Source organism: Phaenicophaeus curvirostris, chromosome 14 (genome assembly GCF_032191515.1).
Source record: "Phaenicophaeus curvirostris isolate KB17595 chromosome 14, BPBGC_Pcur_1.0, whole genome shotgun sequence".
NCBI lineage: Eukaryota > Metazoa > Chordata > Aves > Cuculiformes > Cuculidae > Phaenicophaeus > Phaenicophaeus curvirostris.
This window is the reverse complement of record NC_091405.1, coordinates 180,690-204,191: the sequence shown is the minus strand read 5'-3', so window position 1 is coordinate 204,191 and position 23,502 is coordinate 180,690. Positions and strand designations below refer to the sequence as shown.

General features: G+C 40.5%; 1 protein-coding gene across 2 annotated transcripts in view; it reads right to left on the bottom strand.

The window, feature by feature from the left end:
* The window catches only part of LOC138726820 (3'-5' RNA helicase YTHDC2-like), a 34,591-nt gene that overhangs the window by 361 nt on the left and 10,728 nt on the right, over nucleotides 1-23,502 (bottom strand). For both annotated transcript variants that reach the window (XM_069868847.1, XM_069868848.1), the window contains 21 exons: nucleotides 20,598-20,746; nucleotides 20,062-20,197; nucleotides 19,583-19,709; nucleotides 16,872-16,937; nucleotides 15,099-15,277; nucleotides 14,828-14,924; nucleotides 14,656-14,743; nucleotides 14,479-14,559; nucleotides 13,474-13,556; nucleotides 12,349-12,454; nucleotides 12,110-12,229; nucleotides 11,483-11,755; nucleotides 10,860-10,986; nucleotides 10,211-10,416; nucleotides 8,833-9,028; nucleotides 8,304-8,413; nucleotides 5,254-5,540; nucleotides 4,663-4,834; nucleotides 3,554-3,757; nucleotides 1,413-1,595; nucleotides 25-128 (listed from right to left, as the gene is read on the bottom strand). In XM_069868847.1, coding sequence (XP_069724948.1) covers nucleotides 57-128; nucleotides 1,413-1,595; nucleotides 3,554-3,757; nucleotides 4,663-4,834; nucleotides 5,254-5,540; nucleotides 8,304-8,413; nucleotides 8,833-9,028; nucleotides 10,211-10,416; nucleotides 10,860-10,986; nucleotides 11,483-11,755; nucleotides 12,110-12,229; nucleotides 12,349-12,454; nucleotides 13,474-13,556; nucleotides 14,479-14,559; nucleotides 14,656-14,743; nucleotides 14,828-14,924; nucleotides 15,099-15,277; nucleotides 16,872-16,937; nucleotides 19,583-19,709; nucleotides 20,062-20,197; nucleotides 20,598-20,746 — 3,062 coding nt within the window. In that variant the 3' untranslated portion in view covers nucleotides 25-56. The remainder of the gene's footprint in view (nucleotides 1-24; nucleotides 129-1,412; nucleotides 1,596-3,553; nucleotides 3,758-4,662; nucleotides 4,835-5,253; nucleotides 5,541-8,303; nucleotides 8,414-8,832; nucleotides 9,029-10,210; nucleotides 10,417-10,859; nucleotides 10,987-11,482; nucleotides 11,756-12,109; nucleotides 12,230-12,348; nucleotides 12,455-13,473; nucleotides 13,557-14,478; nucleotides 14,560-14,655; nucleotides 14,744-14,827; nucleotides 14,925-15,098; nucleotides 15,278-16,871; nucleotides 16,938-19,582; nucleotides 19,710-20,061; nucleotides 20,198-20,597; nucleotides 20,747-23,502) is intronic.

Sequence of the window (23,502 nt, the reverse complement as noted above, 5' to 3'; positions counted from 1 at the left end):
TGAAGTAATGCATGAAATAAATACCTCTATCGCATTACTCAACATGCTCAATCAATTCATTTTTTTGCTGCCAAAGGAATACGGTCCCATAGCTGCAACAACTGCTCTCCAACTTGTGGTTCCAGCTCCTAGAAATGAGCAGGAAAAAGTATTTACACGGCTACTACTAATCATATAGAACCATTTATAACAAAATTGTGAGAGCAAGTTCCTGGTGATTGCCTTCAGTCTTTCTGAAAGAGTTCATTTCTCTTGCTATCAGGTATACCAAAATAACTTCACATACTGGAAGTTTGTTTACTGGGGCTTGGAAGGAGACAAGAACTTTCATAAGCAACACTGGCCTACAGGTTGTTTTGGGCTTTTTTCATTCATGGTAAGATGTCCGTCTGCCCAGGGAGGTGGTTAACTCGCCTTCCCTGGAGGTGTTTAAGGTGCGGGTGGATGAGGTACTGATGGACATGGTTTAGAGATTGGTGGGAATGGTTGGACTCGATGATCCGGTGGGTCTCTTCCAACCTGGTGATTCTATGATTCTATGATAAGAAAAGAATTCTGAGCAGACACGCTGCCACCATATACAAGAACATAGGCATCGTATACTTTGTACCTTCCACAGGTCATACCACTTATTAACTAAAGATTGTTCTCCACATCCTTTTAAGTTTAATTCAGTCAAGCATAGTGGTGAATGTTGAAATGCAAGTCACAGTAATACAGTGTCTCTTGGTAGAATCATGGACATTAATAGAAAAGAGTCATTTGTAAGATTGCCAAGACTGTTTGGGTATTACTAGCCTCTTACAAGAGAAGCACTGTTAAGTCCATTATGTGCTATGTTCCTTTCCTCATTCTTACAAGTGGAGACATTTTAGTGAAGTAGTGAAAAAGATGACATAAAAATTTTAGCTCTAGACTCTTTTATTGGGAAGATACTTGGGGAGCAGACTGGGGAAAACAGAAACTGCCACAGAGAACTCTTGTATCAATTCTCTTCCAGCTTTTTTGAAGTTGCATTTGGTTTTAAAAGACTGGAGCTTTATTCTACCCCAAATCTCAAGATTCTCTTCAGACTTTACAGGAAACTCAAAGCTATAATTATGAATAGTTATTTGGGTCTGACAGACTACTTCAGGGAACAAATCTGAACAGAGATAAATCTTCAGAATCAAAATTACAAACTCCAAAACCATTTATTTTTGGAAGCATCCAGCTTTAAATAATTTTAAAACACATATTAAGCAAGAAATCACTTTTATCAAAAAGCCTCCATTACTTCACAGTAATGCATTAGCAGAACGTACACCAATGAATCAAGATTCAGATTAACAGATACACGAGGACAGCTGAGATAAACATCAAGGCCAAACAAGGTATCGCATAACAAGGACTTTAGAAAAGAAAAACTTTACCTGGCCATCTCTGCTCATCTGTACTTTCTTATTGTCATTCCAAGGGTTGAGCAAATGGTGTGCAAACTGAAAAGGAATGCTCTCTTTTCGGATCCATTCCACCTTAAATACACCTCCAAAACCAGCAGAACCCCAGTCTTGACTTTTCTCACACCCTATCTCTGAAGCCATTCTAGCAAATCCCTGGAGCAAAAAATTGAAATAGGAAAGGGAATTACAGCACATCTGCTTACATTGGAAATAAGCGACTGGACTTCATACAGTACTTTCAAATTAGTTTCAAAGCAATGCACAGGCTCTCTTCCATGAAGTTGGATCTTTTATAACTTACATCTAGATAGTTCAAAGAAGCATCATTTTTTTTCCACTTCAAACACACCTTCTAGAGTTTGACCACAGAGAATGTTTCTCAATTTATCTCTCAAAATTACCATCCAAAACACTTTTAAACTGTGTAACAGAGGTTGAAAAGGTGTTGTAAAAACATCTGGAGTATAAAGAATCAACGTTCTACTACATAACAGTCCATTAGCTATTCCTTGCTAGGTGTAGTTATCTGCAGAAATCAATCCATCCTTCCCATGTTCCCTCCATGTTAACAAACTTTCACACAGAATTAAGAGTATAGCTGTTCTTCAAAGAAAGAAGTCGCTTCTGTTTCCTTTTTCAGCAGAGTGGGAAGAAATTCCAAGCAGGCACGTATTCAGAAAGAAAATGAAAGAAGCTCCAAATCTGAGATCGCTTCTAAGTTTTTTTACAGATGCTCCAACTCACACACAGGACAAACAAAACAAAGCAGAAAAAGACCCCCACTTATCACCACACCCCCAACTTATCAACTATTCAGGCAAGCTTAAGCCAGCTAAGACTTCAGGAGCCCAAGAGATGCAGTGCACTACGTAAGTCAGCAGCACACACTACTGTTGTAAGATGTGAGGCCCTAGACAGCTCAAGCCAGACTTAAATGGAAATTAATAAAAGGAACAGAGGAAAAATAAAGGTGGAAAGTAAAGAGGCACTTGGTAGAAGAGAATATTAACATGAACATAATGCTCACATTCCCATGAACGTCCAGTGCACTATCAAAACTAGAAGGGCAAGGCAACATCTATCACCTACACTCCTGACTTCAGCACATCTTTCCCTCATAGTTTCCTTGTGTAAGAGCCTCAATACAACAGCCTATTCTCAGTAACAAACAGCATGTTAAAAATTACTTTCCGATATTATATCTGCATTTGCCAACTCATCATACGTATATCTCGCTGTAAACCCTCAGTGGTACCAGCAAGACAGCAGTACTTCATCTAGCTCATCACATTTTGAGTTCAGCTGACTTCCACGAATAGCTTATATATACAGAGATACACTGTACTTTGTTTACCTGGAACAACTGAGTTTAGCCCTCTCCATAACACACCTAACCTGCAACTGAGCACTGCCAGGTCAAGTCAGTGATTGGCTATAAACTTGTCAACAAATATTGACAAATACCTTGCTAAACTTAAAGTCAAGACATAGCTATGGAAGAAACGTGGTCATGACTTTCCAGCTTCCTAACTTTCAGAAAATAGATTTCAGGCAGAACAGATTTTATTAAAATTTCTAAGAAAGACATTTCTGAGTTCCCTCTCTTTAGAGAGCTGTGACTTGATTATAACTGCTTGTTCACTTACAATATTTATTTTGCCATGCCAAGAATAGTCCAAATCCTCCATTTTGTTTGGGAGCTTTGTTTTTTTATTGTTGTTTTAAAAGGATGAAGGTGGGCATACAGAAGAGATGGGGCCTTAGGTAACCTCTTCTAGTGGGATATCCCTGCCCACAGCAGGGAGGGTTGGAACTAATGATCTTTAAGGTCCCTTCCAACCAAACTATACTACGATTCTATGATTACTCTGACTAAAGATGTTTAAAGGCAATTCAGTCTTAGCCTCTGAGTGACAAACTGAGTTAGCTAAAAGGGCACATTTCAGAGAACAATGTATTCTTTCATCAGCAACTGGATACATAGGCTTGCTACTCTACTTATTAGAAGGTTAGAAGTCACAAGCAGGAACATCCATGCTACATGTGGTCATTTGCTATGGTGACCTAAACCATCAACCAAAACTACTATTAAGTATTAACTAAAGACTCACCTGGAAGTGTCCAGACCCTTGAGCAGAAAATATTAAATAAATCATACTGCTCTCCCAAAAGGCTCTGTTTAGTTTTTGTTCACTACTTGAAGTAGTAGACCATATACCTTTCTGTTGAGAAATATCAATGTTTTGCAAGTTGCTACTTTTCATTATAAAGTACCGAACTGGCAGGTTTGATCTTGGTGAAGAAGGTTTGGAACCCTGGAAAAATTAAATTAAATTAAGCTACAATAAAATATGCCAGGCTTTAGTTCTAAACTTTTACATACAAGGAAACAGAAATCTTTTGACTGCACTCCTACCCTCCTCTAAATCCTACATGGAACACAGAACCTATCAGCTGGTACCATCAGAGTTGGTTTTGAAATGTATTTCACATCTATTTTACAGTTTGTAAGCACTTTCCAAAAAAATTCTTCATTCATAAAGGGTAGCAAACAAGTATAGCAGAACAGGCCTAAACAGTCTAGTGATTAACAATTTGAAGTCTGACACACCTTCAGATGACAAAAAATTAATATCTCTAGACTGTAGCCTGAAGCACACTACTCACATTTCCACCTCCAGGAAAAGTAAGTTTTTTCCCTTTTACATTAGCTGAATGTAAAAACGGAAATACTTAGGAGGAATTATTAAATCCCTCAATGAGTCTGCCTAGAGGAACAATGGGTTTTCCTCTCAGTGATCTGCTTAATATTACTGCAGTTTTCTATTCAAGTACGTAGGGACAATTATGCCAACAGCTGCATTAAAATATGTGCTTTGTTAAAATAACTAACATAAAAAAGCAAGCAGTCACAATTTGGCAGACAACACAAAACTTAGAGAATCGCTATCAATTAATGCTGTTACAGAAACAGAGGAGGGCAGAATCCAAAGGACTCAGAAGTGCATGTACTAATTTAGAAAAAAAAAGGACTATCATAACAAGGACTCCCAGCCTAGATTTTAAGTTCAAGAAAGAAATAACAGCTGTTAAAAATTAAAACCTAAATTAAATTATTAATCTATCAATACAATAGCTGATAGTTGCTGAAAGAGATCAGCAAATTTATTTCTGAAATTCTATTAATTTTGAAGAGTGGGGTGATTTACAAGAACTCTACCTTTCCAGATACTGGAGAACAAGGACTGGCACAGGGGCTAGGATAGCTACTGCTGTCTGTAGACTTCACTGATGACTGATCTGATCTGTCAATTGAAGTTCGTTTGGAGAGGTTTTTTTCTTCATACTTCTTTGGCTGGTGAAGTGCAGGAGGCGCAGATTTCATGAAAACTCTAAAAAGTAAGGGAGATACACGACATACCAGGATTCTCCTAAGTGGTCACAGAACAATTTATATCTATGTATCAGCCTACTACAAGACTAAATATATTACAGTAATTCCAAAACCAAACTAAACACTAACTCAGAACGTACTGACCATCTGCTGGTTTTGAATGGTAAAGTTGAACTTCTACTGCTACTTCTTCCCAGCTATCACCATTCACATACAATATTTCCGTCTCCAACAGTAGGCAAACATATGAAATACCTCTCAAAGAAATCACAACTACAGTGCAGCATAGGGCAGTATCAATTCTTTCAACTGTATTTCTATGGTTGCTTTCTTTTTACTACTAGCAGCAATTCAAGTAATGCTTTTACAGCTTTGTAAATGACAACCTACAGTTTCTAGAAGATCTCAAAAACTTACTTTTGGGCATTAGAGGAGTCAGAGAATTCAGTATCTGTGGAGCTGTTGGCTGGCCTCCCTGGCCTCCATGTAGATGGCAGAAGTTCTTCAGGAGACGTAAGTCTTGGTCTCTGACCGATTCCTGAAGGCTGCTGCAAACCTGCAGCCTGTTCTTCCGCACTTAAAACAGCTACAATTGCTCTTATAGTTGTTTCATCAACTTGAGACCATGGTTTAGCAGGAGCTCGCAAACGACGCAGAAATAAGCTATGCCACTTCTGCCTCAGTTCCAACAGTAAAGCAGAAGCCTGTAATGAATTTCAATTCTGTTAAAGGCAAGACAGGTAATATGCCTTTCCTATCAGGCAGCATCTGGCATTCTAAAATTGACAGGGTCCAGATGGAAAAGCAGGGCTGAAATGCCAGCAATGGGGCGAAAACCCAATACTTAACCCAAGCTGCTCTCTTTGCGTTCCTTGGGTGCAAGATCATTTTTAGAACATTTTATTTCAATAAGCTCTGCACTAAACTTAAAATTACATTGTAAATCTACAGGAATTCTCATTTTTCACATTACATTTCTATTTAAAAGAAACCAAACAACTGTTAATGCCTTATGCCCTTCCTCTCAATTCACTCTGTGTTCATGCACTCTTTCTTCACACCTGAGGGAAAAGAATTAAGTGACATTTTTCTGAGGCATATTTCTGCTCAAACACAATGACTGAATTTAGACTACTAGAGTTGAATTCTCATGTTATCAGTAATGCTTCCCTTTTTAAAAAAATCTCACTTTTCAACACCTCTACAAGATGTTACTAGAGCAAATAAATCTGTTTCATAACCCAGAACCTACCCTACCTGCTACCACAGCCAGAGCTTCTCAATGACCTCAAGACTATCTTCAACACGGGTTGTTTTTTTTTCTTTTTTCTAAAACTTGGCAGTAACTTCCTTTCAGCAATTCCAAGTTAAAGCACTTCATTTCAATCCAACTTTTGTCATCCTCTCAGAGAAGCAAATACCCAGTAAGCCATCACGACTGTTCACTCGACTACCGCTCAGATTTTTGACTAACCCAGCACAAGCTACGGTCCAATATGTGCTCAGAACAGTGCTATTGGGTCAAACTGAGATGATCAGATAAGCAGGACAGATGGTTACAAAGAGCTGAAGGTTCATCATGCAGCCAATACCACCCGCAGCTTGCTGCCTCCTGCAGCCATTACCTGCAGCTTACCCAAAAAGCTTTTGAAGCAGGTCCAACAGTAGCTGGGCTGCTGAGACCTTCCTGGTGTGATAGAGGGGAAACCCACACCGTGACAAAGAAGCCGCCCTCCCCTCTCACTGCCAGCCTCTGCAGCTCCCTCTTGTTCTTGAGTTTGACCAGCAGGTCTTGACTCAGCCACGCTGCTCTCTTCCCCTTCCTGCCTCATTTCCTACATGTGGGGACTGAGTGCTCTTGTGCTTCATGGAAAGCATTCCTAAATATTTGCCAGCTCTGTTCCACTCCCTTGTCCCCGAGGATCACGTCCCAGGGGGTCCTACTGAGCAACTCTTCGAAGAGCTGGAAGTCTGCTTTCCTGAAATTTAGGGTCCTGATTGTGCTCCTCGCCTGTCCCCAGTGCTTGATCACTGCAGCCCAGGCTGCCTCCAATCCTAATGTCACTGATAAGTTCACTCGTATTAGTCACCATGAGGTCCAGCATTGTGTCCCCTCTGGTTGGGGGTCTCTTAGCTGGATTAAGAAATTATTTTCAATGCACCCCAGGAGTCTCCTGGACTGCCTACAGCTTGCTGTGCTACTTTTCCAGCATATGTCAGGGTAGTTGAAGTCCCCAAGCAGGACTTCAACCTGCAAGTGTAAAGCCTCCTGTAGCTGGAGGAAGAAGGCTTCATGAGTTGGCTCTCTCCATCAGGTGGCCTGTAGTATACACCAACCACAAGGCTCCTATGTAAGAAAAGGTATTCATATAAGAAAAGACTTATATGACTGTGGCTGGCAGGCAGGCAGCAGGGCACGTCCTCTTCTCCAGACAAACGAGCCCAGACCAGCCAGTGACCCTGGGGAACACAAATTCCCTGGCTGGACTGTCTTTTTTATAACTGAGCTGCAGAGGCATTATATGGGCTTGTTAACCAAACATTACATCCCACCTCTGCTCCCATTCTGTGCCAGCTCTGTCCTTGAGGTACCTGGGGCAGGCCAGGGAATCCTTGACAAGGAAACACATTCCTTTATGGGCAGGGCTCTGCATCTATCATATAAAGGCAATACAAGCCTCACAGCTCCACTGTACCCACCATCTCCAGAAATACTCTTACAATGACCCAGTTAGTCTTCCAAAGGCAAAACCAACCATCATGGAATTATAAAATCACTAGGTTGGAAAGGACCCGCTGGATCATCGAGTCCAACCATTTCCATCAATCACTAAACCATATCCCTGAGCACCTCCCTGGGCAGCCTCTGCCAGTGCCACTCCTTGTAAATCCAGTTCTCCAGGCCCTTCACCAGCTTCGTTACTCTTCTCTGGACTCGCTCCAGAGCCTCAACATCCTTCTTATACCCAGTAAGCCATCATGACTGTTCACTTGACTACCGCTCAGATTTTTGACTAACCCAGCACAAGCTATGGTCCAATATGTGCTCGGAACAGTGCTATTGGGTCAAACTGTGTCACTTACACAGTGACGGAGAAAGAAGAAGGAGCCCTCCCCCTCTCACTGCCGGCTAGGTAAACTGGTTCTATTTTTCTGTTGGTCATAGGTGCATGAATTGAATTATAGGTTAAAAGTTACGAAACCTTATGACCTGAACGGTGAATAAATGAAATCATGCAATAGACTAGTATGGGCAAAAGGGGATTGAGCCCCCATTTATATTTCTTAATGAGCTCAGGAAATAAAGGTTAAATGATAAGGTACATTGTCCTGTAGCTCTGAGAGACTCAAATGGACTGTGACAGCCATTCTTACAGAAAATTCTTGCTTACCCAAATGTTTCAGAAATCTTTCTAGAAGCTGCAACATAAACATCCTTCTACAAGAAACAAGCACAAGGTACTTACTTCATGGTCCAGTCTGAGATGGAGCCATTCATCTAGCTCCAGTACTGCCAATTCAGCAGTTGTTTTGTCCTCATTCTCGCTATCACTGTTATCATTACAGAACACACCCCCTGAATAAAATATAAAAGGTACACAAATATTTCTATATTATTTCCACTTATATATAAAAACCTGAATACTACTGTACTACCAGCGATAAAAGCCATTTTCCTTCTACATTTGATTTTACAAGGTGAACGCTTGTAAAAACCACTTTAATTTTCTGCAAGCATACCTCAGTGCAAATTCTTCGCTTCAGTTAGCGGAACTCAAGTATTCAAACCTTTGAGGGTCTTGCTATATAAGCACCTGTATTGATGTGATCCAACTCACTCATGTACCTTTATCAATATCAACAAGCCATTACCAAACTTATATCTAAAGCTGTTTGCAAAACCACACACTGCGCATATATATATGTGTGTGTGTATGTATGTATATCTATATGCATATGGCAATGGAAACATTCCAAATCCAAACCCCACTGTACCTTGAACGAATGACGGCTCCTGCAAAGCATCACTTGCTAATCTAGCTGGTCCACAGAAGAGTGCTACAGTGATAGATGTTACCACAGAACAGCATCGGATATTTGCTACCCTGTGAGCTCTCATCATTTCATCATATACAAGCCAGTCTGTAGGGAGTGCCTGAATGGCTGCAGTTTGTCCGTTTGCTGGGGGAATCTGTGCAAGAGCAAATAAGACTAGGCTATTTAACCCTCTAGTTGCAATTCAAATAAACCTTAACATATTTTATATATGTAGAGATAAATATATATTTATGTAGTCAAATTAATACACACAAATTAAAAAAGCAAGACGTATTCACCCAGACTCAAATTATCCTACTATCCTGAAGCAAAATATTCTGCTTTAAAGGAAGGATCTTAAAAAAAAAAAAAAAGAAAAGAGTAGTTTTAGAGCAGAACTATTATGAGTAGGGATTGTTATACAGAATCATGTAATCATGGAATCATCAAGTTTGGTAAAATACCTCTAAGATCATCCAGTCCAACTGTCAGACCGACACCACCATGCCTACTAAACCATGTTACCAAGTTGCACATCTATACGTTGTCTGAACACCTCCGAGGAAGGAGACTCCACCACTGCCCTGGGTAGACTGCTCCAATGCTCCACCTTCTTCTCAGAAAAGAAGTATTTCCTAATACCTACTATAAGACTCCCCTGGCACAACATGAACACATTCCCTCTCTTCCCCTCACTTGTTACTTCACAGAAGAGACCAACACCCACCTCACAACAACCTTCTTTCAGGCAGTTGCAGAAAGCCTTCCCCTCAGCCTTCCCTTCTCCAGGCCAAATACATCCAGTTCCCTCAGATTATCCTCAATACTTTCCATCAGCTCCAGTGTCCTCCTTTGGACACACTCCAGCATCTGAACGTCCTTCTTGAACTGAGGTAATGCCTCACCACTGCTGAGCACAGGGGAATGATACCTTCCCTACTCCTGCTGGCCACACTATTTCTAATACAAGCCAGGATGCTGTTGGCCTTATTGGCCCCCTGGGCACATTGCTGGCTTGTGTTTGTGTCCTTCTCTGCCAGGCAGCTTTCAAGCCAAATATCTTTAAAACAGTTTCATAACTGGGAGGAAAGGTTACCATTTTGTCTCATTCTGCCTAGAAGATGGACTAACTCAATTACCTTTTGATGAAATAATATTGGAAAAATGAACTGAATCAAATTATTTTATCAAGTGCCAGGAAAAATATTTTCTAAACACACAGTGATTAATGCAAATGCTAGTATTAAAGTACTGACAACTATGAAGACACATTTCTGTAACATTTCATAGAGCGTAATCCTCTTTTTTGTCAACTATAAATTCAAAGTGATTTTACCTTTTTATACTGAGGTTGATTAAGAACAGAGGTAGGATGGAATCGCACTTTCTTCTCCTTTGGTCCCGTTAAAATCATGCTTTCTCTGTCTACATGAACTAGATTGGGATACATCCCAGCCACTAAGGCAGCTTTAACTACAGCCCAGTTTTCAGAGTTAGTATTAACATATTTGATATCGGCTCCTCCTCTGGCTCGAACAAAACCTGATGAAAGAGGGCAAACGTGCTATATTTGCTTGTATTTAAGATCTACCTTTTTGCTTCTCAAAAGGAATTTGAAAAAAAAAAAAAAGTACATTTTTCACCACTGCCAACCATAACAGGATCAAGAAAAAATTATTATGCTTACAATCCTCCCTGATAAGGGGTTTTACACAAACATAGAACAGAATTACTTTTTAAAACACAAAGGCATTTCCTATGGAAATAATTTATTAGAACATGCTTTCAGTTATGTTAGCTGCTTCCTGGCCACACCTCACTACAATATCTGCACCATGCCCAGCATGAACATGTACCGGGTCAATTGCAAATCAAAGAAGGAAAACGACATCAGTGAACACTATTGTTTTTACAGTTTGTATGCACTCATACTAGGTATACACTTGACTCCAAAACTACATTAATTTTTTTTCAAAGCTATTTACCTGAGGCTCTAAGCTGGCCAAGCAATTGTGTTCTCATTCCTATGATGATTTCCATTGTGGCTTGACACAGGAAGTTCTTTTCACAAAAGGCTCTCTCCCAGCCATCACTGCGTGCTTTCTGCCATGCCTGGAAAGAATATTGTTTTTACATTTGCGTATTGATTTGACTAGCTAAAATTTAAAAATGCATGTTTTTTATTATATCAACAAAATGAAGGCAAAAACCATTCTGAAAGAAAGAAAATGTCCCAAACGAGACTTGTTTTTTTTTTTTGTTAAATACTAGATTCTCATTACCTATTCCCTAAGTTAATACAATGATTGGTATGTTAAGTTATTTTAAGATCATCATATTCAGTTATCAGTGTAACAGGATACGAAGTGGCATCTTGTTGCAACATTCAGAATTCAACCAGGTTTGAAAAAAACGAAGTATCTGACAAAAAGTGTTCACTCACAAATTTACAAGTCCAACATACAGGAAAGCCACTAGGTAAAAACAGTTTCTTCTCCAGGGACAGAATTAGTCCAACTTGACTGGCACACCCAACTTGACTGGTACATCATTCACTTTGATAGGTGATCTATTGTGATTACTACTCTTTTCAAAGATGAAACAATACCTGGAAAGCCCTGAGAAGTGCCATATGGTCACTAAATGTTCCAGCAGCAAAACGTTTCCTACACAGCATGGATGCACGCTTTTGAGAGGCCAGCGTAGGTAGGATAAAAGGATCTCGATATGCAAGAGTGCAAGCAATGGTAAGAATGGGATCCAGGCACTTCAAAACAACGGCGCACAACACCATTTTACCAAGGTGTGGCTCTACTGGTAATTCTGTGAGATGATAACCAAGTTCAGTGAGATCTTCCCAAGGGTCCATGGCATCTATTGTCTATATTAAAAAAAAAATAAAAATCAAAAAACAATGGGAAGGAGGAAAGGGGTGGGAAAGCTGACAAAATTCATTTACAAAAAAAACCCAGAAAGGATGTGAATACTGCGCTTGACTTGTTTCCAAACACTAAAAAAGCGAGTTACACTCTTAACAGTTTGAGATGAAACTTCTAAGCAGACTCTTCCCTTAAAAAAATACCACATTCACACACAAAATGAAAACAGACAACTCAAAGCATCCTCCAGTAACTACACAACAGTCTCAGCACAAAGAAAGCTCAGTAAGCTATGTCACTACACCACAAATACAGAATCAAATACAATTCCCATCTAAACCTGTTCCTCTGCTGACCTTAAGCATTTGCACCGCATTTCTCACAGTTAAAGCTGGTGGAGGATCAGGAGCTTTCATAAGAAAGTCAACAATTGGACAATTAATCGGAGCCAGAAGTTTTGTGTGCAAACAAAGCTCCTGCAAGTTAAAAAAAAAAAAAAAAAGACTGTTGAGACTAGGGGGAGAAAAAAAATCAAACTAAACACTTTTTTGGTGTAAATAGTTCAGATGATATTTTTTAAAAAGTAAACGCTCACCTGCAGTGGCATTCTTAGTAGTTCTGGAGTCTGAAATTCTAACATATTCTGAAATCGGAGCCTGCTGAAGAGACGAAAACAGATTCCAGGCTGACAGCGCCCAGCCCTTGAAAATAAAATATGGAAGTTGCTTAAAATTAGAGTTTCTTCTTAAAAAAAAAAAATAACCCAACAACACATACACACAAACTTAGAAAAGAAGCGCATAAGCAGGTCTAAGGAAAAGGTAATTTTGTTGTAAAGTTTAAGTCTCACAGACAATGTGAGACTTTTACAGTACATAGATTACTTTTGATAGCATGAAAATCTTATTGTCATTTTACCCCAACAGTTAAAAGGTCTGGAGAAACAAAAATAAGGCCTATCTAAAAATAAAGTGATGTGGGGTTTTCTGCTAACCTAAGACGAATCCAAACCTGAACTGTCCTTTGCTGTAAGGAATATAAGTCAAACTTCCTCGCTTCCACTTCACATCCCCCAGACACTCGGAAGTAAGAGGTAGAATGAAGACCAAACAGCTTGAGTGAGAGGACAGAGACAGCAAACGCTCACATTCACACTCAAATTCTTGCAGGTTAAGGCCAATATCATATTAGCAAACACAGACATTTGTTGCTATACATCCTCTTAGCCCTCACCCAATGTTAGGAAGAATATGATTCCTCTTATTAAGTCATGAATGGTTTGGAGAAGGTGTAAAAGGAATCACTGCTCAACGTCTCCTCTAAGATCAGGATGAAGATGAACTGATTAAAAACTAGCAATTGGCAGCCCTTTGGTCACAGAGAAGTTGTGAAATCCCTTATTGGACACTGTGGTTGCTGGTGCCCACATGGGAGAAAGAGAAGGGGAACAAATTGATGGGGGGAAAACAATCTAGACCTAAGGTAAGCTTTGAGAAATTCCCCAGTGCCACTTTTTATACAGCTTGGGAAATTTCTCCAAGAAAATACATGTTGACCCTTACTCTTCTGCAGAGAATTCGCGTTGGCCATGATCCACCATAATATTGGACTGGGCTAGTAGCATTACCCAGTACGGCTGCTACTACCCTGGTTACATTATCCTTAACATACAAGACAGCAGATATCTGCAAAATGAAATCCAGTATGAAGCGTTTCTTACCTGCCTTTCCTCTGGATAGCACTGGCTTTAGAAATCCACACCGTTTTTAGCATTGTAACACAACTCAGTGCATCAAAAGACTTCTATAAAAGCAAAGCAAGGAACATAAAAACATCTCTGAATAGTGTACAGGAAATAGGAGCTACTAGTGTTTTAGACAATCAACAGAATGTCTCTAAAAAAAATAAGCATGAGCCGCTTCTGGCACAAAGGTGTGTTGTAAGGTACTTCATTTCAAGTGAATTCATACTGCCCCCATCACAGTTTACTTGTGCTACATATTTTCCTAAATTAAAAGTTTTCTAGGCAATAGGTAATTGGAAGTCAATAAAAGACATGGATTGCGTTATGTGGTATCACAAACCAAGCAAAAATACGTTATTATATTGAATAACGTTTTCCTCTTTGTCTCGCTTAGAAATTACATCCTTATTTTCCCACGTTTGATGCAAAATTACAACAAAAGCTGTATTACCATGAGAACTTCAGAAATTTGATACGCATATCTCCTATGATCTAGTCATAGTCTAGATCTTAAACTGCCTTAAGTTATCTCACTTTACTGGAACAAGTAATTAGGGAATGGATATTCAACACATCAAAAACAACGCTTAAGCACTTAATTGATGAGGCTTCAGCTAGACACGATAGTTGGACAAAGGAAACTCCCAGTGTTCTCCAATTCTCAGGAAGATGGCAGTCTAAACTCATGGAATTGTGTCAAAAATCAAACAGAAATACTACATTAAAAGAAAAAAAAAATCACCAAAGTTGTGGATACATAACTATATCAACCTGCCATAGCTTTTACAGGGTTTTTCAACAGCTAGATATTACCACTAATTGTCATAAAACTAATGGATGTCAAACCTCTCGGTGAGCTTTGTTGCTTGACACGCACTAGCTCAGCCTACTTAAAAAACAGGTCTCCAAAATTTACGTATTATGTATTTTAAAATAACACCAAGAAGTTTACATCCCAAAGAAAGTTTAAGACAATAGTACCTCTTTCATCTTGCCCGAGTCAATAACAAATACAACATCATTGACTGTTATGCTGGTTTCTGCAATATTAGTAGAAAGAATCTGCAATTAAAGAAAAGAAACCAAACACTGTGGTAAGTATAAAAGCAAAGACAAAATAGGTCAAGACAAAATCTGATGAAGTCCCCTGGTACTTACTATTTTGCGGATGCCAGAAGGTGGACTTTGAAGGACCCTCTTCTGATCCAAGGTCTGCATATTTGAATGAAGCATGAAAACTTGGTATCTAATGCAAAACAAAGCACATTTTTAAGGATCTTTAAAAGAAACAATAGAGACTCAAGAAAACCACAGAAACTAGAGGCTTTACCTGTAAGCATCATCAGCAAATCTCTTGTCATCAAAAAGAATACGGTCTCTCAGGCTAACTATCTCATCATATCCAGGAAGAAATATTAAAATCGCTCCTAAAAGAGAAGTTAGTTTGCACAGTTAAATAGAAAATTCACTTCAAATATATTACAGTACTGCATATATTAGCACTCCAAAGGTTTAACCTAATAGGTATTACTGAAAAAAAAGCACAATTCCTCAGAAGCCAAATCCACAGTAACTTATTGGGAGTATGTGTATACACCTACCGGCACCACAACCGTGACAGATGTTATAAAGTATGTGCATAATCAGGTCCAGATCCACTTTTTCACCATCAAAACTGTGATGATAAGCTTTCAATAGTTCTCTGTCCTCTGCACTAAGGTCACTACCACTTTTTTGTACCAGGGAACTTTCATCCATATTTCCAGATTCCACTGAAGCACTAGAACACACAAATACACAAGCCAGAGTCAAGATTGTTTGCTTCAGCTTTGCATTCAGCCATCAACTCAGATTCAGATGAAGACCAGCCAGACTAGTTCTCTTGAATCTAGAAGTGCAGTGGAACAGCCTCGCCACAACAGGATTACTGTTTACCGATTTAAGTATTAACCCAGCAAAACATGTAACTTCCAATTTGCAGCATTAACTCTACTTATAACACAACCACAAGCACATGTGTCAGAACTCAAAGTATAGATACCATTTCTTTATCTGTTAAAGGAAAAATTTTAAAATAAATGTATTTTCCAAAAACTTCCATACCGCAACAGTTAAGCAGGTACTACATTAACAAAAACTACACTAAGAGGAACTATAATAATGTAGGTCTCTACAAAACTGTAAGTAAACTATGATAACCAAGTTATAAAAAATAAATTCTTGGATGACCTACTGACATGTTACTCACATAGTTTCTTTAATATGAGTATCATGTATCAACAATATACAGACAAAAACACACAGCAGACTTCCTTCCAAAATAAGTATCTGAAATTAAAATGGTACAGGGTATAGAATTTGCATATTTAAGTTACTATAATCACAAACTGCCTAGATATATAATTGTGATAGTAATGTCCATACTAAGATGATAAACGCTCAGAATATAAAAGAAATGGGGCACAACAACCCTATGCAGTGCTATAGACTAGAAAAACTGCCTGGAGAAGAACCTGAGGGTGTTGATCGACAGCCATCTTAACATGAGCCAGCAGTGGCCCAGGTGGCCAAGAAGGCCAATGGCATCTTGGCTTGCACCAGAAACGGCGTGGCCAGCAGGTCCAGGGAGGTTATTCTCCCTCTGGTCTCGGCACTGGTGAGACTGCTCCTTGAATCCTGTGTTCAGTTCTGGGCCCCTCACCACAAGGATGTTGAGGCTCTGGAGCGAGTCCAGAGAAGAGCGACGAAGCTGGTGAGGAGTCTGGAGAACAAGCCTTACAAGGAGCGTCTGAGGGAATTGGGGTTGTTTAGCCTGGAGAAGAGGCTGAGGGGAGACCTCATTGCTCTCTACAACTACCTAAAAGGAGGTTGTAGAGAGATGGGAGCTGGCCTCTTCTCCCAAGTGAGAGGTGACAAGACAAGACGGAATGGCCTCAAGCTCCACCAGGGGAGGTTCAGGTAAGACATCAGAAAAATACTTTTCACGGAAAGGCTCACTGGGCACTGGAACAGGCTGCCCAGGGAGGTGTTTAAATGTGGTATGGATGAGGTGCTCAGAGGCATGGTTTAGTGGTTTATAGGAATGGTTGGACTCAATGATCCTGGAGGTCTTTTCCAACCTAGTGATTCTGTGAAACCCTACACAACTAGAACCATAATTAACCTACAAGCAAATAATTACTGTGATACTGAATACAACATTTTTTTTTATATAACTATGTTTTCAAAATATTCCTATTCTCAAATCATTCTTGCTATTTAGGCCAGATGTTAGAGTAGAAAAAGCTAAAACCTGTTCTGATTAAAAGACGACAAAACATACACTTCTCTTCACTGTGCTACACTATCGCTTCTGCAAAGTAGTTATAGCTTACCCGTAGGACTCCAACAGGTCAACAACCTCCGTCTGTCCGAAGTGCTTCGCCCAGTCCAAAGCCATCCTGAAAGAGTTGCATAGAAATCTTTAATTTCTCACTTCAAAAGATAGATATGAATGGCACATTACAAGAGGAGACAACTGACACCACACTTTACTATTAATTTCTGCATGATTTTTAATCAACACTGTTACTGCTGGATCAGCAGCTTCCTCCTTTGACGTGCATAAACAGGTGTGATAGCAATATAATTTTGAGATAACTGCAATTCTTTGTCAAAGAAGAATCTCAGTTTTACAAAGAAGTATATGCAAGCCTATAGAAGGAAATGAGGACAAAGAATATGCCATTCCTTCAAAACCCACACACCAACACGCAGAGATAAACAAACCATGCCTTTTTGTAGTACCCTTTACTAGCTCCTTTAAATCATCCCGAGAAGACATACACCAAACATTTTTCTCCAAACTCTGTGAAAATATTTGGCTTTTCAGTGTCTTACAGAAGTTGCCTTCCCCATAATGCAGTTCACTCTGCTCTCCTTCTTAACTGCAATCCTTCCCAAGTTTGTCAAGTGATAGTACCAAACACCAGACTCCTGGAATCATAATACTTGTCTTCCTATATTAAAATTATTTACTGTATTTCCCTGTTTATATAAAGACAAAATTCACAGCCACAGAAATCTGATGTTTACAGATTCACAAATATTTCCACGATACAGAATCATAAAATGGTTTGAGTTGGAAAGGACATTAAAGACCACCTAATTTCAGCCCCTCTGCTATGGGTAGGGACACCTCCCACTAGGCCAGGCTGCTCAAGGCTCCACCCAACCTGGCCTGGAACAGCTCCAGGGAGGGGGCACAAATTCCCTGGGCAACATGTTCCAGTGCCTCACCACCCTCACTGTGAAAAAAAATTTCCTCATTATGTCTAGTCTAAATCTGCCCCCCTCCAGTTTATACCCATTGCCCCTACTCCTATCACTACAAGCTCTCGTAAACAGACCCTCCACATCTTTCTTGTAGACTTCTTCCAGGTACTGGAAGGTCGCTGTAAGTCCTCCTCAGAGCCTTCTCTTCTCCAGGTTGAACAACCCCAACTCCCTCAGCCTGTCCTCATAGCAGAAATGCATCAGCCCTCTGGTCATCTTTGCAGCCCTCCTCTGGACCCGTTCCAACAGCTCCATATCCTTCTTATGTTGAGGATTCCAGAACTGGACACAATACTCCAGGTGAGGTCTCGCAAGAGTGAAACAGAGGGGCAAAATCACCCCCCTTGATCCACTGGCCACGATGCTTTGATGCAGCCCAGAATACGGTTGGCCTCCTGGGCTGCCAGCACACATTGCTGGCTTTTGTCGAGCTTCTCACCAATCAGCACCCCCAAGTCCTTCTCTGCAGGGCTGCTCTCACATCACATCATCTCCCGTCCCATACTAAAATCAGGGATTGCCCCGACCCTGGTGTAGGACCTTGCAATGTCCTTGTTGAATCTCATGATGTTCTCACAGCCCCACTTCTCCAGCCTGTCCAGGTCCCTCTGGATGACATCTTGTCCATCTGGTATGGCAACTGCACCACTCAGCTTGGTGTCATCTGCAAAACTGCTGAAAGTGCACTCAACCTCGCTGACAATATCATTGATGAAGATATTAAACAGCACTGGTGCCAGTATAGACCCCTAAGGGACACCACTTGTCACAGATCTCTACCTGGACTTCACACCATCAACCACTACTCTCTGAGTACGACCACGCAAACAGCTTCTTATCCACTGAACCGTCCATCTATCAAATCCATACCTCCCCAATTTAGAGTAAAGGACTTCTGGCTGCCATGACTTTTCAAGTACCATGGAGAGCAGCTTGGCAACCACATCAGCCAATTCCCTCAGGACTCTGGCATGCATCTCATCAAATCCCATAGACTTAAATATGTTTGGGTTCCTCAAGTGGTCACAAACCTGATCCTCCACTACAGTGGGAAGGATTTTACCTCCCTGGTCCCCATCTTGATGTCTGCTGACCCAGTGGGAGTGAAGAGAACAATCTGTCAGTGAAAACTGAGGCAAAAATGTTGTTAAGTACCTCAGCCTTCTCCTCGCCTGTTGACACACACTCACTATTTTCAAGCATCAGTGGGGGTACATTCTTTTTAACCTTCCTCTTCTGACTGATGTACCTGTAGAAGCCCTTCTTGTTAGTCTTCACTTCCCTTGCCAACTTCAGCTCCAGCTGCGCCTTGGTCTTCCTGACCCCATCCCTACACAACCACACAGTGTCCCTATACTCTTCCCAATACTTACATATATATATCACATCAAAGATCTTTGCACCTGTAATGTCATATTTTTAATTCCTGTATAGGTCACTCTCTTAAAATAAAAACCACAAAACATTTTAGGTCTAATTCAATCAATCTAGTGAGAAAGATGCCAGTTTTTCTTCCAAACAGTGTGTTAAATCAAACACATTGAAATCAAGAGTATATATTCCGTATTAGACACCATTTAAATAAGAATTCAATTTATATTTTACAGAAAGCAATGTGATAATTGGAAGTTAGAAATTGTTTAGAACTGTAAAAACCTATTAGTGTTTACAGTAGTCTGATAAGTTAGCAAATTAGTTTAGATGTTATAGAAATTTCCTTCTCACTTGTATATCGACAAATACATCTTTCAGTTTATCTATTTGTTTTTACCAGCCATTGGATGATTTGCAGTGGATATCTGCTCCCATACTGATTAGTTGTTCTACTTGACTCAAAAAGCCTCTCCCTGAAGCAATCATTAGCGCAGTTGCGCTGGTTTCACTGTGCCTATAATCAACTGAGAAGTACAAAAAAAAAGTCAGCAAAACAAATACAAATGTTACTTTTTCATCTAAATGTAGGATATGACTTCCAAAACAAAGCCCAGAGAGAATTTGTTTACTCATTTCATCCCACCAGTCAGTTCATGTGAATTTAACACTATTTTAGAAATGTCTTAGAACATCTGTCAATACTTCAAAACAAGTACAACAACAAATTACTGCAAAACTTAATTCTGCTAACCCTATTCATTTTTTCAACAGGCAGAACTCAAAGGTAACAACGTTTGAAATTGGAGATGAAGTACTACAGAAATTCAAGACATTTTGCAGTTGTTTTCCTCATCTTACTGCATAACAGAAACTTACCACTGATGTTTTCAGTTAAGATGAGATGGAACACCTGAGCAAAGGAATCAACATCTTGATGCAACCAGATGTCAGAAAGACAGGAATCCATTTCTTTTATTAACCATGGCTCAAGGCAATTCACATCTTTTTCAGTCTGAAGAGAAAATAAAGTATTGAAAGATTAATCTCTTCTCAAGGGTTGTCCTTATTCTTGTATAAGAGAGACAAAGAATTTGAACAGTTTTTGAAGTAACAACTAGAAATACAGCATTCAGATGACAAGCATTTATGGTTTCATATGCAAGTACTTTAAACAATGTCAATCTGGTCATTTGCACAAAAGTTATGCACGACCATCACAACTGGAAAGCACACTTCAGCTAGAGTAGTTCATGTTAATAAAAAAAAATTAAAAAATATCTTTTAAAATATGTTAATATCCTTCTAAAAACTCTACAGGAGTTATATCTTTAGAAAACACTTTTAAACAGGTAGTAATAACATAACATAGAAAGCAGATTTAATAAACTTTTTCAAATAAAGGAGAAACTTACCAGCTGATTAAATACAGGGTCACCACCGTCACTGAAGAGATTATTCTCTTCATTTGCACTTCGGACAGATCTTTGCCTCCGAGATCCTGGTTTGCTCTTATGTTCTTGAGTAGAACACCACTCAGTAAGAGTGCTTTGCTGTTTTTCTTCTAGGATGCATAAAGTATTTCCAAAAAGAGTTTTACATCTGTCCTAATTATCCATTGTTTCCAGTTACAAGAAATAGTTATACCATTCAAGCTCTTTTATTTATCTATAATGCTGTTACCAACCCATATAAATTCCATGATTAAGGGCATCCAAAGTGCACCACTGTAAACAATTGCTATAAGAATAAGGTAAAAAAATATCATTTAGGTGGTTAACGCCCCAGTCTCTCCAATATTCCAACTTACTGCATTCCAATGAGCTTCCTAAGCAATTCTCAGTCCAGATATTTCTCCGAAAGTAAAATACCAAATAAGAAGTGATATAGCTCCCGTATGTAACAACTAGGTTTTCTATACAAGCAGAAGCAACAGTAGATAACAGCAGTGCCTTAACTGAACTCTTTTATCCACAATGACCAGAACTGAGCAATGCAATAAACATAGACGTAGGACCATATATTATTGCACTGGTTATTGATTATTGTTGGCTTGTTTGGTCATACCCTCTGTGATCATTACTTTCCATTGCCAGGAGTACTGTGTCCAGCACTGGAATCCCCTGCATAAGGGGGACATGGAACCATATGAATGGGTCTAGAGCAGGGCCATGAAGATCATCAGAGGGCTGGAGCTCCTCTGCTATGAGGACAGGATGAGAGAGTTAGGCTTGTTCAGCCTGGAGAAGAGAAGGCTCTGGAGAGACCTTACATCAGCCTTCTGGTACCTGAAGGGAATCTACAAGAGAGCTGGGGAGGGATTGCAGTGATAAGGACATGGGGGATGGCTTTAAATTAGAAGGGAGAAGATTTAGACTAGATATGAGGAAGAAATTCTTCACAATGAAGGGGATGAGACCCTGGAACAGGCTGCACAGGGAAGTTGTTGATGCTGCCTTCCTCAAAGGGTTCAAGGCCACGTTGGATGGAGCCTTGAGCAGTGTAGTCTGGTGGGAGGTGTCCTTGGCCCATGACAAGGGCGTGGGACCTGGTTGGGCTTTAAGGTCCCATCCAACCCAAGCCATTTTATGATTCGATAGCATTGAATACACATACGCCTGAAGAATGCAGTGGAAGTGTTCTGTACAAAATGTACAAAATCGTGCCCTCTAACAGCTACACTCCAATTTTCATCCAAAAGTCAGCACGTAGTATTTTCTGCTTCTATAGTTTTCATGTGGCAAAATCCCCCATAAATATGCAATACTACTCAATAATAATTACAAAAAATACATCATTTATCAACTGAAAGCAAACATACAACCATAAAAAGAAATTTCTTTGAAGTTATATAGAATCACCAGGTTGGAAAAGATCCATCAGATCATCAAGTCCAACAATTCCTATCAAATACTAAACCATGCCCTCAGCACCTCGTCCACTTGTCCCTTAAACACCTCCAGGGAAGGTGAATCAACCACCTCCCTGGGCAGCCTCTGCCAGTGCCCAATGACCCTTTCTGTGAAAAAGTTTTTCCTAATGTCCAGCCTAAACCTCTCACGGCAGAGCTTGAGGCCATTCCCTCTCATTCTGTCCCCTGTCACTTGGGAGAAGAGGCCAGCTCCCTCCTCTCTACAACCTCCTTTCAGGTAGTTGGAGAGAGCAATGAGGTCTCCCCTCAGCCTCCTCTTCTCCAGGCTAAACAACCCCAGCTCCCTCAGCCGTTCCTCATAAGACCTGTTCTCCAGCCCCTTCACCAGCTTTGCTGCTCTTCTCTGGACTCGCTCCAGAGCCTCAACATCCTTCTTGTGGTGAGGGGCCCAGAACTGAACACAGGATTCGAGGAACAGTCTCACCAGTGTAGAGTACAGAGGGAGTATAACCTCCCTGGACCTGCTGGCCACGCCACTTCTGATACAAGCCAAGATGTCACTGGTCAGATCCCTTTGGAGAACCTCAGCAGATCGACACTTCCACCCAGCTTAATGTTATCCACAAACTTGCTAAGGGTGCACTCGATGCCTTCATCCAGGTCATTGATAAAGACATTGAACAGGGCTGGACCCAGCACTGAGCCCTAGGGAACCCCACTTGTAACTGGCCTCCAGCTGGAGTTAACTCCATTTCCCACCACTCTCTGGGCCCGGCCAGCCAACCAGTTTTCCACCTAGGAGCGTGTGCACCTGTCCAGGCCAGAGGCTGACAGTTTCTCAAGCAGAACGCTGTGAGAAACTCTGTCAAAGGCTTTACTGAAGTCCAGGAACATACATCCACAGCCTTTCCCTCATCCAGTAGCTGAGTCACTTTATCACAGAGGGCGATCAGGTTAGTTTGGCAAGACCTGCCTTTTGTGAACCTATGTTGACTGGGCCTGATCACCCAGTTCTCTTGCATGTGCTTCATGATAGCACTCAAGATCACCTGCTCCATGACTTTCCCTGGCACTGAGGTCAGACTGACAGGCCTGTAGTTCCCTGGGTCCTCCCTGCGACCCTTCTTGTAGATGGGCACAACATCAGCCAGCCTCCAGTCCAGTGGGACTTCCCCAGTCTTCCAGGACTGTTGGAAGATGATGGAAAGGGGTTTGACCAGCACATCCACCAGCTCCCTCAACACCCTTGGGTGGATTCCATCTGGCCCCATAGACTTGTGGGTGTCTAGTTGGGCAAGCAAGGCTCCGACCACCTCCTCTTGGATCATGGGAGCCTCATTTTGCTCCTCTAGCTCCTGGGTTTGTACACAGACAGAACAACTTTCTTTACAATTAAAGACTGAGGCAAAGAAGGCATTAAGTACCTCAGCCTTTTCCTCATCCCCTGT